Raw genomic sequence first — 17,024 nt, forward strand, 5'->3', positions numbered from 1 at the left:
GGCTGCCCTCTTACACTACAGACCAGACTCTTTTCCTTACAATATCCTGTTTAGAGCCCCTGCCTTTTCAGAACACTGATATCTGTTTTTCTTCATAGAAACTCTAAAAGGACATCGTTGCAGCCTACACCAGGGAGCATCTCAGATCATCTCCCACAAAAAGGCAAAGTTTATAACATTCCACATCTGTAGATGTGTTCAGTTCACCACCACTTTCAAGTCTGCACTTGAAATTCCCCAAGGAAAAAAAAAATCCACTAGGACCTGCACAAACAGTTCTGACTGGCAGGTTACTGCTAGCCATTTGTTCCCCCTGGAGCAGACAGCTTTCTGTTTGCACATGCAATGTGTAGAACACACCTGGTAAGCCCAAATGCTCCAAAGCATCAGACCCAGTGACCGTCCATAGCACCAACCCTCAACAGATCTGCAGGCTGATGAGTGTATCCACAGATGGGTCTGGCCATGTAGCTTACAGACCCTCCTCAAGTGAGTCAAACAGATTGCATTGCTCAAATGGCTAGATACAAAAGATGGCGTGAAAAGCACACTGAAGAATAACAGTCTGAAAAAGATACTTGGGAATTTGAAAATCAAAGTGAAGAAGTGGAGGGTTATACAGATCACCCAGCACTGAGATCATTTTAGAGGCTTTCATATGTTCTGGAACTTAATCCTGGCAGAACCCACCCACATCTGTCACTGTCACATCACTGCCAGAGCCAGCATAAAAATGGAAAACTGGTATTACAGATTATTTTTGGACTTGGAAGTCTCACACTCAGTACCAAGTTATGATATATTTTCATGCAATCTTAGAACAGAACTGTCTGTATGTAAGCTATCTTTGATTGAATGAACAACTACAATGCCAGAATTCTTAAGGGTTGTTTTCAATTTTATCAAAGGAGGAGACAAATTTGCCATGACATCTCTACTGACTGAAAACCCTAAGTTACTCAGTTACACCAGATAAAGATTCCTTTGGGATTTCTCAAATGACTTTATTGTCATGATGCACCATTAAACATAATAGAACTATTTCACACAAACCTGATCACATGAGTACATGCATCACTAGAAAGAAAATTTGGTAATCAGATTGATTCCACTGTTACAAATAGAGTAGTAGGGACCCTGGAACCTCAGTTCAGCAGGTTGCGACTTGGAGAACAAAGAGATGCAGTGGAATTTAAGCTTGCTTATCATTGCAGACCTTACCACTTAGCAGAATAACACCACTCATTTTAAAAATAACTGAAGATCAAAATATTTGGCATTTCTCTTTCCAGGCATTTAAATAAATAAATGAAAATCAGTTGTTTTGTCCAAACTGGTTCTTTGTCATTACAGTATGTTTTCTGAAGGTTGAAGCACTGTATTTTGAAGAACAGTCCCTACAATGTTTTGTAAACTGTGGAGAAAGAAACATATGAGAAGCGTGTCTTTTCACTCTTTCTGAAATATTTTGACACAACACCCTCCTTATATGTTCAAATAAACAAACTTCGATCTTTTTCCTATGTTACATTTGCTGTTCTTCTACCCTACAGCTGCCAGAGGGGTGCTGTTCAGTTGCATGTGGAACAAAAGTTTAAAGATTAACTTGGCTGTTGTAGTACAGTGACTGTGATGCACTGCAGTAACTCAACGTTGTTTTAACTGCTTGACACCAGTAAGCAAAAACACATGCTGTTCAATCTCTGTGCTGTATTACATAACACAGCACAAGCAACACATTTAGAAGTGAATTAAATTAGCCCACTCCTTTCACATGTGTCAATGGTAAGTTTGGAACTGTAGTGTAAATACAGTGTTCTTTCAAAGGGATGTCAGTTATACTTACCATAAAAGTAAATCTTAGCTAGTGGTTATCTGCAATAGTTTCTAACATTTCTGTGTACTTACCAAACAAAAAGAAAGTAAAACTATTATTTTATCCACTTATCCCCACAGATGACAACTGCAGAAACAAGAAAGTTTTGGATCTGGTTTTCCCTGTGTAAGTCTGTAAATCAGGATTTCTCACATGGTCCCATGAGGTATCTCAAGTCTATTCCTTTCCTCCTTAGAAGGCAGCAACAAGGAAGGAGGTGAATTAAGGTTTCCCTAGTACTTCCTGGAAAGCAGAACAGGACAGGCCTGACTCCTGGAAAGTGGAACAAGGATGGGCCTGAACTCCCGTCTACCTGATGACTAATTCAAATAGTAGGAAAGCCACAGAGGTCAGAAACACAGCAAAATAGATAAATAAATAAGACTTCTTATTTGAAAAAGTTTTGAAGTTATAAGTTTATAGAAAAGGATCAACTCCAAATTCTTTTCAGCTCTAACAAAGGAAAACAAGACATGAAGATATACAAAACTATCAGAAACAGATTATAGTGAAAAAATGCAGCTCTATGCACATCTGTGTTGTAACTGGAAAGTCAACTGGCAAAGTCAAAACCATGAAATGCTGTTTTACCAAACACTAAGAACTTGTTCCACAACTGTTGCCTTAAACAACATCTGTATTGGGTCCAGCTGGAATGATACCAGTGAGACACAGTTTACAAGGCAGTACAGTCTTGTGGATTATGTCCTGTAACTTGTTTATTCTTGATTCTGTGGCTTTACTTTTTTTCCATCTCCCTCTCAAATTCAGGATGCTCTTCTTACTAATTCATCCTCTAAAGGTAAGACTTCGCACTCAGTTCCTGTCTAGGAAGGCCACACTGTCTTCATCAAGGATGGAACATTAATGTTTCATGGAATCATAAAAATAAGAGAAAGTATGACAAATAATAACTCTGACACCTATGCACCACAACTGTTTCCTCCTATGAATCATTCGCATCAGTAAAATATTCCAAGTATAACAGTGTTGAAGGGAAGCATTACACATTGGATAGCACTGGCATAGCGGAATAAAAGAAGAGATAACATCAAGTAAAAAAGATGCCCAAGCCTCTTTTCTTTTTGATGAAACATGAAACTCTGGAAGCTAGGTATAGCTGAAGGAGCAGTGGCTCAAATACTTGACAAAAGAAAGTACCTAAATAAGTGCCAGCATTCCCTGCTGTGTGGTTCTGTGACCCCACACACAGAGAACACTCATTTGGACTACAGAAATTTTTCAGCAACTAAAAAGCAAACATAAAACTAAAAAAGGTACTGTCTTTATGGCAAAACATAATTCCTACCAACTTCCTCTCTTCAATTAAACCTGTACTTACACTTGCAAAATCTTAAAATAGCAAGAGTCTGAATTGTGACACAGCTTATAACCAACTCATCATTTGTTATTTGGTACAGTAAATGTGACAAAGAATTGCCAGATAAATAACGTTCATCTGTACTGAGGTCACTACAACATCACCAGAAATACACAAAGGCCTATCTCCTATGTAAACAAAACTATTACAATGTAGAATATATGTGGGAATATGTATCTGTGGGACACTGTGGCACTCACCCACAGCTGCACAGAGTGCAGGAGGGGACGCCGCACAGCACAAAGCACAGCGGGACAACACTTCTATACAGCTGGCAGTGGTGGAGTTGATGCACCCTAGGGTGCAGTCAGCCCTTAGGGCTGCCAGGGCATGCTGCTGGATTACATTCAACTTGCCAAAAGCCAGAGCCCCCAATTCCCCTTCTATGAGGCTGTTCTCCAGCCTCATGTCCCCTCTTTGAGCACAGATCCAGGGTTGCCCAGTCACAGGTGGGGAATCTAGCACTTGCTCTTGTTAACCTTCATGTGATTGGTGATCGCCCACCCTCTGAGTCAAAGTATTTAAAGTAATTTATTGGTAAAGAACATTTGAGAGCAGCAACAACACTTTGTCATTCTACACAAACCCATGCTTGCGGAGGTGAAAGCAAAAAACATATTTGGTGTGGTGAACCACATGTATTCTAGCCTCCTGAACAGCACAGCCACACAAGACCTCTGCAGTAGTTCTTAAAGTCACTGACATCTGAAGGGTGTACTGGCACCGTTCCTTTGCAGCTGTGGGAGGCAAGATGTTCTTTCCACCTTCTATCACTAAAAGGAAATCCCAGTCCACAAGGCCAGAGATCATTGTGTTTCACCTCCTGGAGAGATGAACTGAGCACATGAATTCCAAAGCAATATTAAGAATGAAAAGAGAAGTTGTTCATGAGCACGTACATAATTACAAAGCAAATTCAGCTAGGTTATTCTCCCTCAAGTTATCAAGTTGACTTCACTGGTCCCTGTAGAGCCTCAGTTAATTAGCTCCTGACTTGAAGAGGAAAGGAGCTCAGTGGATTTTACAGAATACTACAACTCATTTTAAAACTAGCCAAAGATCAAAATATACTCTTTGATTAGGAAAGCATTCTGTATGTTCTGCCAAACAGAAGAGTGCTGTAGATGAAGACAATTCTTTGCGCATTTGTAGACAACAGGTAGGTACTAACATACTTGTTATTTTTCAACAGTCTAGTGTAAATATTAACCTGAGGTGCAGTTGCAAAAAAAAAAAGATAGATAGGCTGATATTTTAACACTGCAATGGGAGAATCTTTAGAATCATAGAATCATAAAGTTGTTTGAGTTGGAAGGGACCCTTAAAGGTCATCTAGTCCAACTCCCCTGCATTGAACAGGGATACCTACAGCTAGATGAGGTTGCTCAGAGCCCCTCCAGCCTTATCTTCAATGTCTCCAAGGACAGGGCATCCACCACATTTCTGGGCAACTGTGCCAGTACCTCACCACCCTTTGAAGAACTACTTCATTGACATGAAATGAAGTTTTCACCTGCAGCTGGATGCATTTGGCAAGCAGAACTTCACTTCTGCAATGTTATTTTAGGACAGTAAAAATATTTTTATCCCAGAATTAATCTTCCACTCAACTGCAGTGGATCAGTAGCTTTGTCTGAAATTCAGTTACAGTAAATTTACAGCCATCATTCTATGTTAGTGAGCAGAATATCAAGTAAAACTGTTTAAAATGATAAATACCAGAAAGTTTTCTTCCTTCAAAACTGACAATACATAGAAGGTTCCTCTCTGCCCAGTGCAATTCTTTGCTATGAGAACTGCTACAATAGTTTACTTACAGAAGGCTTTTTGGATAAAGCTCATGTCTTGCAGTCTATTCAACATGAATGGCAACAGTATTATCAACTGCAAGCAGTTGATACTTCACTGTATCAGCTGCTCACAGTTCATTACTCCACATTAACAGCATGTATAAAACTCCACATTGACTCCAGAAGATGAGCTTGAAAAGTAGTAGTAACTTTCAAAAGAGCACCACAAGAAAAAAGAAAACCTAAACAAAGGATGGGAGAAGCAGGAGCTTGAAAATCATAGAATGGCCTGCGTTGAAAAGAACTACAAAAATAATCTAGTTTCAACCTGCCTGCTTTGTGCAGGGTTGCCAACCCTAGACCAGGCTGCCTAGAGCCACATCCAGCCTCTCTTCTCCCCAAAATGTTTAGGTTTCCCACCAATGACTCAGAATCTCATAGGAAGCCCCAAAAGTGCTGATTTCTTACTGAATATTGTCTCAAGGAACTAAATCACATCTTCCTTTTAAACTGTTCCTGGTTGCAGCATATTGCAGATGTAAAATCCATTACAAAGCACAGTGCACTCAGGCAAGCACTTCTACAAAGCAGGAGCAATACGTGCAGTACAGAAACAGTTGTGAAAGTGCTGCTTAATGCCAAAGTACTACAACATGCTTTACGATCTAGATACAAAAATATTTTCGTTTTATGCTAGGACTGTTCTTTCTGCAGCAATAAATATAGTAAAAGACAACATTACATGGTTACATTACCAAAGAAGATAAAGGATAGCTACCATCAATGTAAAACTATTGTACCTCCAGATACCAGGAGAGAGGAATAGTTAAATATTCTCAAAGGTCTGGGGGAATGTATTTTTCTTGTGGAAAGAACAGTTTGAAATGTAATTGCTGTTAATAATCATGTTTTTCTCCCTCAAAATGCATGCCATCTGACCTATAAAAGTAATTTCCTATTCAAACGTTAATGGTAGATGTAAAAGGAAAGCATAAAAGTTATTTCAACAGAGCTGAAATCATCTGCCAGCAGCACAGAGTGCATTCTTAAGTACATTTTCTTTAAGATCCTACACCAGAAACTTGCACAACACTGTTCAAATCATGATAAATAGAGTTATGCAGTTTCATGGTACTTCTCATAGAGTCACAAGATAAAATAAAAAGCATTTCTAATTGTTTTATTCAGGAGCTTCAAAGTTATTCTCTGGTGCTTGGACCTTGCCCTGTTGACTGATCTCCCTTTACCTTTTCGGTTATCTTAATCTTTCCTACCTTGTTGAAAGCAAATTTCCATGGAGAACACAAGCATTAAAAACAAACAAACAAAAACCCCCACAACAGAAGAAAAACAAATGAAACCCCAGAAAGTTGTCATAGTTACTTGCCTCTGGGCAATTTCTGAGTACTTCCCAGGTTTACTGCAATATATCCACAGAAAAGGAGAAGCACCAATCTTGGCATCATGGTTACAAACCCAAGCTCGCACTGTGAATGATTCTGACAGGTATCACACCAAAGTACTGCAGCTGCATTTAAGGGAACGGTTCTCTCTGTGACAAGAGGCAGCAACACTTTGACACAAGCGTAGTTCACACAGTGGGAGGAGACAGGATGACATCATTCACTCCCACTGGAAAAGGAGAATTAGCAGTGAAAAAAAAAAGATTATCAGGCTCCCCCTACAATCATCTTCTGCCTTCTTTTTTTTTTTCCTCCTCAGGGTCCTTCCACCTCATAGGGTAGACTCTTGACTGATCACTTAAATTTCACACAAATAAAAATCAGACGTTTCAAAACCTCTACTAACTGAAAGCTGTTACGTGAAATATTTTTCATTGCTTTATCCAGCAAAACTGGACTTACCCTGCAAAATTAACATTCACGCTGCTCAGACATCTGCTGTTCCATTGAACTCAACATTTCTGCAATCTCAAGATTTTGCTTAGGATTTCTAGACTTGGCTTCCCTTCATGCGAAATTAATACCACTTACGCTTGACTTGACATTATAAATAGTCAAGATAAATATTTATTCAGTGAAAGATTTATGTTTTCAAAACTAAATGTTCTTTTTTTTTTAATACATAGCTTTGTCACTTTAAAAGCAATTTATATTTTCCCCTTTGTACATGGCTGCTGTGTCACTGGGAACAATGCTCAGCAAAAGCAAAAAAAGGCAATGCATCTTCCCGAGGTCAGACCCTCTCATTAACTATGTAATTGTAAATGTAAAAGAAATTCCATTAATTAATTCCACTAAAAATCTATTTCACTCCACAATGAGCCAACTAAGCATAATATTTGGTCCTGCCCATAACTGAGAGGGTGGGAAGAAAAGGGTGGGGCAAAACAAAAAGATTACAAATGAATAAGGAAGAATTTGGTCTCTGCATATGGAAAAGCAGTGCCAAAGAGGTTACATTTACTAAACTTAACAGCGATCTCTCTCTCCTCCCTGTCATTCCTCCTCCCCACCAAAAACATAAGAAAATATCTTTCTGATTTACTAACTCAAATCTGGGAATAGTGAGTTGGAAGTCATTATAGGCAGACCCCTGTGGAAATTTCCATACACCATTAACTCAAGGGTCTTTGTGAGAATATAGACTCTGAAAGTGGCTTGTTTTATATGAGTGCTAAGAATAAATGCAGCAGCAACAATTTGGATGAAGAGATATTAAAAAGGTCATGGGGACGGATAGGAGTGTCCAAAAACACTGACCACACCTGGTGGCCAAAGTGTTCAAAGTGACAGAAAGCACAGATAGCTGGATACACACAGCAAATGTGTTGTTTTTCTTTTTTCCCTTTTTTTTTTTACTAAAAGGCTTTTTTTTTTTTAAAGAAATGTTCCATGAAGCATATTCTGTTTCTTCCATTTCAAAATTAAAAAAGAAAGTTGATTATTTGATGGAGTAGTTTCTTAAGAGAAGAGATGTGAAAATTAACTGGGTCACACATAGCTATCTTTTTTAGTACCGTAAAGCGGACTCTATTGGCTTGTCTTATGGCCAGCTCACTCTCCTTTTAAAGATCACAGAACACCTTTCAAAGTATACAAAGGCCAGTTTCAATTCAGGAAAATCTCAGTGAAACATACCATCTAGTTGGCTATCTAACAACAGATTTTATTCCATTTTACAGAGATAAATTAAGTCCCATTCCTGCTATTGTAACCACTTGCTTCCCTGCTGCCAGTTCCACCTTTCCTCTTCCTTCTATACATTATCCAAACAGTTCTTCTTTGTTTGGTGTGCCAAACACTTGACCTTCCCCTTGAAAGTTTGGCAGACTCCAGGTCTCTTCCCCTCTGATCATTCCTGTAGATAAAAGCTCAGGTCAGCCCAGATTTTAAAGAGCCACATCACAATGCATTCCCTTTCATCTTATCAAGTACGTGTTTCATTAGAGGCAATTATGTGTTGATAAGTAGATGCAAGCATAAATTTATGTCAAACATACTCTGAGAGTCCAAACTCAGTAATACAACATTCTCTTCTTCCTGTGTGCTCCCTCCATCTGTATCATCCATGTAATTTTGTCCGCTACTTTTCTTACAGGACTGGCCCTTCCTAGGAAACTTCTGTCGCATGAAACAAATGGAAAAAGCACACCCATTTCTGCTTTCCTCTTTCCTAAATCTTTCTGCGGTTCACTGAATGCTGAAAGAGTTCCTGGGTTCAGGTATTGCGTTTCTCTTCTTGTTGGAGAGCTGCTTCACAATCTGCATTTAAACAGAGGCAGTTTCTGGTTTCACTTCACAGAAATAAAATTTGTACATCACACTTCACAGCAGAAATTATCTAACACAGAAGTTCCTCAGGATTCTCTCATCCACACAGCCCTGGGATTATATTACCCGTTTTTGACTCCTACAATCGCATCAGGAGAGGATTAAATGCAGGAGGCTCAGTTCATGATAGTTTTGTGCTGAAAAACCCTAGCAAAAAGGCAAGGAAAATGAGGTAAGAACAGTTATGAAAAGTCTCAAACAGATCACATTTGTTCAGGAAAAGTAGTGTAAAAAGCAGAAGATTTGGCCCCCTAACAGCTCCTCCTCTTCAGCACCACATTAATGCTTAAGTAACAAAGACAAATTCTCAAACGTTTACTTGCTTACCTCAGCTTTCACTGGGTCTCTTTGGGGCAGATCTCAAAAACAGAGATTCCAACAAGATGGTATCACTGCTAGTCTGGGAGCAGAACAGAGCTTTTCGAGTTCTATTTTAATAGTTCCCAGACCAGCAATTATAGTAAAAACAAGACTAAAGGAAGTAAAAGAGAAAGGTGGGGGAACAGGGACTGGGGAGAGCAGGAGATGGGATTTTACATTTTGTTTCCAAATACAAATATTCTTTTGTTGAAATTTGGGCTCAGTTCTGTTTCATCTATCAGTCCTGATTATTTTGACAAGCCAAAGCCAAGGTGACTCAACTCCTTACTTTCCTAATTTAAAACAGGGCAAATGTGTAAAACAACCTTAAAAAATGAAATCCTCTCTTCCTCCTGTAAAGCACAGTAATACAGCATTGAGTTCACTAGAAGTAAAAACTTAGTTTTAGCACACTTGACTCATCTTAATCACAGTACGGTCTGTCCATACTGTATCCTTCACCAGCATTGTCAATTGAGAAATACCGTTGTGATAAAATATTCTATATAAATGTTAATTATAATTATTGTTTTCTTGCATATGACTCAATTATTGGTCTCCTTTTCTTGCAAATGGAACAGGACCTACTCCAAAGGCAGAAAAAGACACCAAAGAATATTCTTACAGAGGTGTTGCTCAAAAAGAGGAAAAAAATCATTCCCCTTCTGAGAGAATGCAATTAGCTTTTCTTTCTCATCCTTTTCTTACTACGTGGAGCAAATTTTTGAACTCCCATGTTAACAAAAATACTTTGTAGCTTGCTAATCTATTGGTCAAAAGTGTGGTGAAATGTACTCCTATTTAACAGCACATTTATGACAGGATTATTGCATCCTCATCCTAAACTGAGTTGCATATCTCAGAATTAGTGAGACCAGAGAAAGTTGAATGGAAGAAAAGTAGTCAAAAGGGATGAGCAGAATGAGAGCAGGGCTCTCGTGACACTTTATTCTATGGTTTATCAAATGTTCCAGCACTCACTCAGTTGACGCTTGTAATCTCAGACAGTGACTCATCTTTACTAGCAGGCTGAGAGTTTCTCCAAAGTTCTGCATGACATGGAGTGAGGTAACAAGGGCATTTTTTATTTTCTCAATGAGTTTATTATTTTATCTTGATGCACTCTTCATTACTCAACACAGTATGCTTGGTGCTGCACTTTCTCCTACGTTATCGTTACTTAATATATTAAGATGAAGAATCAGTGTAACCCCAGATTTTCAGCTCCACCCTGATCTCAGTATTTTTGCATTATTTTACTCGTGCCTATTTATTTTGCTTTTTATTATTTCTTAGTATTCCAAAATTCTGTAATCACCTGTGATTTTATGCATTTTCTCTCATGTTATATATTCTGTTGCCACCTTTTAAAGGAGCCCAGGACCCTGCTGACCTGCTGCGTTGTCAGAACCCACTGCTGGTTCCAGTGCACCTTGCTATCCAACAAGATCCACAGATCCTTTCCAGCAGAGCTCCTCCACAACCAGTCAGACCCCAGCCTGTGTCATTGCAGAGGTTATTCCCACTCAGGTATAAGATTTTGCAGCTGAGCTTGCTGAATTTTCTAAGGATCCTGTTTGCCCATTTCTCTAGTATGCCAAGGTTGCTCTGGATGAAAGCACTGCCCTCAAGAGAATTACCTGGTTGTCCCAATTTTGTGTCCCTTGAAAATTTGACAAGAGTCCCGTTATCTCCTCCAGGTCACCGACAAAAAAGTTACTGGACAGGTCCTAAGATGTAGTACTCCCCATTTTACCAGCATTCAGGTAGAGCATAATCCATTAACCACTACTTCCTGATGTCAATCATCCAACCACTCACCCAACTAGCTGATCACACTTTGTACGAACTGAAAATATACAGAAGTATATTCTGTAAAACACGTTCTATCTGTGATATAACATGTAGTTTGAAACACTACTGAGAAGACAGTTTCTTTGAATAAGTACTCAATACATATAAATAAATAGTTGTCTAAAGGGCTCCTTCTGTGAAGTCTTCCTCATTACTGATATATCTTAACAGAAATAAACTGCCTAACCTTATACAACACCTGTAGCAAAACCCAGTCTGTCCTTTTGAGCACGGTGTAGTTACTGAGTACTGAAAGGCATCCCTGTCTGAAGAAAACTACTTCTATTTCTTCTACCATCAACACATTTGTGCCACTTAAGACAGTTAACACAAATACAGTCTTTCCATTAATGGATTGTGTACTCTGCAACATTTGGCCCAAACATGTCCTGTCCCTATCTTGTCTTCCACCTTATCTTTAAATGCTTTAAATACTTATTTCTTGCATAAACAGTGTCTGCTTGTGCTAAAATGCAGGCAAAAGCAAAGCACAAAAGACAAAGGCACGTGACAATAACAAGCTCCTCCAACACAATAACTGCATGAATCAAAATATATCTCAGTAAACATACATCTTCTTGGAATTAGACTGAATTTAGGATAGCCTAAGTAATTCTGGATTACAACTGGATGACCCAAAACAAGCTTAAAAATCGAAGAATCATAACTGTAATGATTGGAAAGGATCTTCGGAGCTCATCAAGTTCAACCTCCCTATTAAAGCAAGTTCTCTACAGCAGGCCACACAGGAAATCACCCTTGTGGTTTTTTATTATCTCCAGGAAAAAGGAGATTCCACCACTTCTCTGGGCATCCTCTGCCAGCACTCTGTCAGTAAAGAAATTCTCTCATATTCAGATGGAATTTCCTGTGTTCCAGTTCATGCCCAATGCCCCAGTAAGAGCAAAGACTAACCAACAGGTCTATTTTAGATAGTTTGCATTGGAAGATGCTTCACCATCCATGCTGTACGGAGCCTGTCTCTTAACATTTCATTACAACCTTCCACCAGAGAATTCGGCCTTTCCTGTCCTCCTGAAGCCTCTCTCTACAATATGTTCCAATTTGTAAAGATAACTTAAAATCACAATCTGGATTAGTGAATTCAGATGGGAAGTCTGGGGTCTATTATTACAGGGTAGGCTAGGACATGAATGTTTATGCCAGTGGCTGTTTGATTGATAAGATATAATCTGTCTTCAGCATAGATTGGCAGGAGCATCTGCTTCTGAAGATAGTATTGAAACAAAGGACTGATTGCTCTGATGCTTACCAAGTTATACTATACCAGATTTGTAAAGGGATACGAATGCAATATGTCACATCATGTCTTTCTGGTATGGATTTAGTTATCACTACAATACAAACTTCTGTATTTCTCACTGCTCAGCCATACCCTTATCAATACTTCCAACTTCCTTCTCTAATTCACCTTAGAGAGATATAACGTGCTTCCTTCTTTTTCAGCTCGGCCACACATTTTCTGTGCCCTAGGCTTGTTCTCTCGATTCTTCTTTAGCAGCTTTTACTGGAAGACTGCAATCCACGCTGTCGCCCCTAAAGCTCTGATCCTCTATATCAGCAATGCCACTTCTCGACGCCAGAGGGCATGCCCGAGATAACTTTCAGGCAGCACACAGTCAGCGTTTGTCGAACCTCGAACAACCTCTCATCAACAGTGACTAATTCCACAAAAAGTCTTTGGAGAGAGGAAAGGAGCAGGTGGGTGAAGTAGCTGGGACTGGAACACAGCTTTTTATTTCAAAGTCAACAAATGCGACTGTGGTTCAAAACTTTGGGATGACTAACATCTATCTGCCAGCTTTTTACACCAAGTTGCCAGCCAGCACACCTCTGCAGAGTACACTGAAGATCTTGGATCTAGCTTCCCAGCAGGCTGAGAGCACACTGAAGCACCAGGCAGAGGTAAGAACTTTGAGAGAGGATTTATTTGTATGGTGCTACCCTACACAAAACAGCCTGTGCCTTCATAGAGGCTATCTGGCTTGGATATGGTGCTGCTAACCAAATTGTTCTTCCATCCAGGACACTATTGTCTACCTACAGACTGCAGCAGCTACTACCCAAAGCTGCAAGAGCTGTTGCTTTTATTTTCATCTTTCACCTTTTCAGGAGGTCTTCCAGCATAGGCTCTAAGGACAGAATGGAGATGAAGAATGAACTGCTCTTCTGTTCATAGATGTACTCCTTTGTATCAAAAAGAAGGCAATGGAAGTGATCGTACAAGGCTGTTGCCTGCATCTGTAGTCTCTTCATAGCTGTCTGTTCAAATTAGGACAGCAAACAAGAGAAACATCAGAGTGCGATTCAGAACTGACATACATTTTGCCTCACTGCAGATGGGAACCTGAAATAAACGCAACTCAGTACAGTGTCTGGCCCATTCCAGGGACAGCAGGTGCAGTGCAGCCGTATGCTGTGCACATTTCCCTCCCCACTCCCTTTCCCTGCATCAATCATTGCGACATTCCAACAAAAAGCCAGGGGAAACCCTGGAAATAACTAGAGCAAGCAATAAAAGCAAAACATTGTTAACAGCCATGAAGAGCAGTGAAGAAGTCTCACAGTGAGATGGAGAAAGACAACAGGATTTTTAGATTTATTAAAGGATGCTTATTTTCTTGGCATAAAGAAATTATTTCTTTGGCAAGGATGCAGAGAGATGATGAATGTACACAAAGACAGAAGGGAAATAATTCATGTTTGTTCCCCTCTCCTTATGAGTCACTTTGGCCTAAAACATCTTCCAGAAACTTTTAGGCTGAATTTGGCTATATTAGGCTACAGTGAACATCACCAGGCTTATCTGTTTCAGAGCACTGTGAATAACTTTGAAATGTGGTTGCCAGTCACTACTATGGGTAGAATTTATCCATTTAGAAGATGCTATAAAACATACACTTCATTTTAAGCTGAAAAGGCAGCTAACCATGATCAGAACTACACTATTCTGAAGTATATAGCAACATTTCTAAAAATCATTTCTAATATATCTGTTCGTGCCTGTAGCAGTCATAATTATCCTCTTTATCCAGCAAGAAAAAAGGATGTTACCTGTGGCCTAAAAAGCAGAGTATGCACAATCCATTATAGAAAAATGTAACTCAAGATTAAATAAAAAACTGTAAGTAAATGTGTTGTCTTTCAAACAAAATTACTTAGAAGCCAGTTCTTAGAACAAGTATTTTACAGTTTACATCTAGCCAACTCTAAAAACATAATCTACATAATGATGGACAACATAACCTGCAGAGGTAGAAGGGTTGTGTTTCGCTTCAAAAATGAACAGCAGAAGCAAATTTCCAGTGAGTACCTCTCAAATCTCTGTTGGAATATATCTTTAACATGCAATACTATGCTTAGCTTTAGAAAACAATACGGCCCAAAAGAAATAGCTTTGTACAGTCAACAGTGTTTCAAGCCCAGAATCCTTTCAACTCATAAAGAGAAGGTGAATTACTAATGCTAACATGCTACAGTAGGTTACACACACACGGGAAGCTGAACTTCCAGTTGAGCACCATATGAAAATAGCCCAGTCTGTGCTACCCAGGACATCTCCATCATGTCCACAAAATATCGGCAAGGACAATCAGGAGATTGCCTTTAAAGACATTTTCCTAGTGTCAAATGAGGTATGAATGCATATCCATAAAAAAAGAAACCTGAGTACTAAGATAAAAATTAAATATTGCTCTGGAGAATGCTTCTGTAACTCCTACATTTGAAATACTATTAAGAGCTAAGAAAATTCAGAAGTGTCCCTTTGCTCCAGTGAAAAGATGCATAGTAGACTACCTGGTGCAAGTTTGATGAAATACCACAAACCCAAAAATAGACACTGAATGAATCAAGTTTAACACTTTCATTATTTGCAATGACTTCTTAAAAAAGTGTCAGCTGGAAGATGAAAAGCCATGTTAGGAAGAAACATGGTGCCAAATCCACTTCATACACTCAATGAAATCACAGAGATAAAACATTACATTTTCGGCCCACTTTGAATACCAATGCACTTAATTCAGTTTCTCTTAAAAAAGCACTTAGTGTTTGGAATACCTAGGGTTTGGGATCTACCTTACATTACTGATTGCACAGAAGTGGAATTCTGAACTGTTTGCTCACTTAAAAAAATCTTATAATACCATTTTCTAATAAAACTGGATTCTGTTTTGTGAACAGTAGTATGTAGAATGTCTTGAAACTTCTTGTGCATGGAAAACCATCAAGGAACATTGACAGGGTAAGTGTAAGATTTCAAGAGCTTTTCAGTCTGTGGAAACAGAACTACAGAAACATGAACACAACCTGGAATACAGCCAGGTGTAACAGTACATTTGGAAAACCTCTTCTTGTGTATTGTTTCTTTTTTTAATGAGTTGATAGTAGTATTTATCAAATAACATCAGCATCTGTGTTTCTTTTATATCAAACAGAAGTAAATGTGCAGAAGCATTCACACAAACCTACAGCTCATTTCAACACCTCTTCCCACAAAAATAATGTTTTTCCTATCTTCAGATGAGAATAGCAGACAGGATATAGATTAAAACGCTGTTTAGGAGCATTCCTAAATTGGGCACCAAGTGCCAGATGACCCTCAACTATGAATTGCCCTATTTAGTTGTAAGATAAATACGTTGCTAGTTCAATAATAGTACTCCGCCTGCATCAGTCACAAAACAAAACGATGTTTTTTCAAGGGAGAAAAGATGACTACTTCTAAGCTATTTGTGGTTCCTCTTGCAGACCAGGTTAACTGGAACTCTGAGCAAGTGTATTACTGTGTTAACACCTGTCTGCCGTTGGTATCAGTTCACAGAGATGTATACAGAGGATTCAGAGCTAATCTTGAATTAAAAACAATTTGAGACACTATAAAAAAGCCTTCTGGATAGACTTCCTAGATGCCAAGGTGCAAAAAGCCACACAATAACTGCATATATTAGTAATCTCTAACAGGAAAATGGGAAATTTGCAGGACTTCATAGATGCCCAATTCTTCTCCAAATAGGAAATGTAACAGGAATAATGTTCCATTGATTAATATAAAAAAAAGGTTTTATTTGTTTATTTTTGTTATCTGCTACACCAAAGATAGAGCAGAAGTAGCTCTCGTAGATGTGAACTCCTGGTTGAGAACATATGGACAAAACATTGGTATATGCCAACCCATCATTACATTGATTTTCAAATTTCTTCTCATAATTCACAGTCAGAGAAACACACAGCCAATTCCAATGTTTGTTCCATTCTTTCCTTTCCACATTATAAAGAACTTGTTCTACCCTCTCCAATCAACTGGAAAAACTTTCTCTTTTACTTAAAAGCTGCTTACAGTGTGGGAAAGAATCTCTGAACCCTAGCAAGGAAACTGTTCATTTCACTTTCACATCAAGTAGTAATGGTCTACAAACAGCTGTAAATCTCCTTTCACTTTCACAATTAAGAAAGTGAGAACCTAAAGAGATTTAGGAGCTATATTCTTAGCAGTTTAAAGATCTTAAGTTTTAAGACGGTAAGATCATGGATTGAAATACTCATCATTTAGGACAATTCTTACATCTATAGAAAGTCTTAGTGATATAGCTATAAAACTGGAAACATGTTTTTGTATCTTATAAGCTGTTGCTGTCTGTGCAATATAGCCTAATCTGAGTCTGGCATAAGCTGAGGTGTTAAAACCTAAGAAGAAAACAATATTACTTGGTAAGACTATAAAGACAGAAAACACTGGAAACTACACATGTACACACACACCTTTTGTAACAAGCCTTTAATCTAACAGTGAACTGATCTGTCATCTGTCACCTGTCCTGAAAACTTACCTTCAGTTTATTAAAAAAGATTTAATGAAGTTAAGAAATAAATCTAAAAATGTCAGTTGTATCATTAAATGATCTGGGATCAGTACAAACATGGAGCGAATCTACTGAGTCAATTCTTAA

At 38.6% G+C, this 17,024-nt stretch overlaps 1 protein-coding gene across 50 annotated transcripts in view; it reads right to left on the reverse strand.

Moving 5' to 3' along the window:
- Positions 1 to 6,606, reverse strand: part of ABI3BP (ABI family member 3 binding protein) — a 131,993-nt gene extending 125,387 nt beyond the window's left edge. For all 50 annotated transcript variants that reach the window (XM_015297057.4, XM_040704932.2, XM_046898388.1 and 47 more), the window contains exon 1: positions 6,435 to 6,606. In XM_015297057.4, coding sequence (XP_015152543.2) covers positions 6,435 to 6,513 — 79 coding nt within the window. In that variant the 5' untranslated portion in view covers positions 6,514 to 6,606. The remainder of the gene's footprint in view (positions 1 to 6,434) is intronic.
- Between the last annotated feature and the right edge of the window lie 10,418 nt (positions 6,607 to 17,024).

Source organism: Gallus gallus, chromosome 1, assembly GCF_016699485.2.
Source record: "Gallus gallus isolate bGalGal1 chromosome 1, bGalGal1.mat.broiler.GRCg7b, whole genome shotgun sequence".
In the NCBI taxonomy this organism is placed as follows: domain Eukaryota; kingdom Metazoa; phylum Chordata; class Aves; order Galliformes; family Phasianidae; genus Gallus; species Gallus gallus.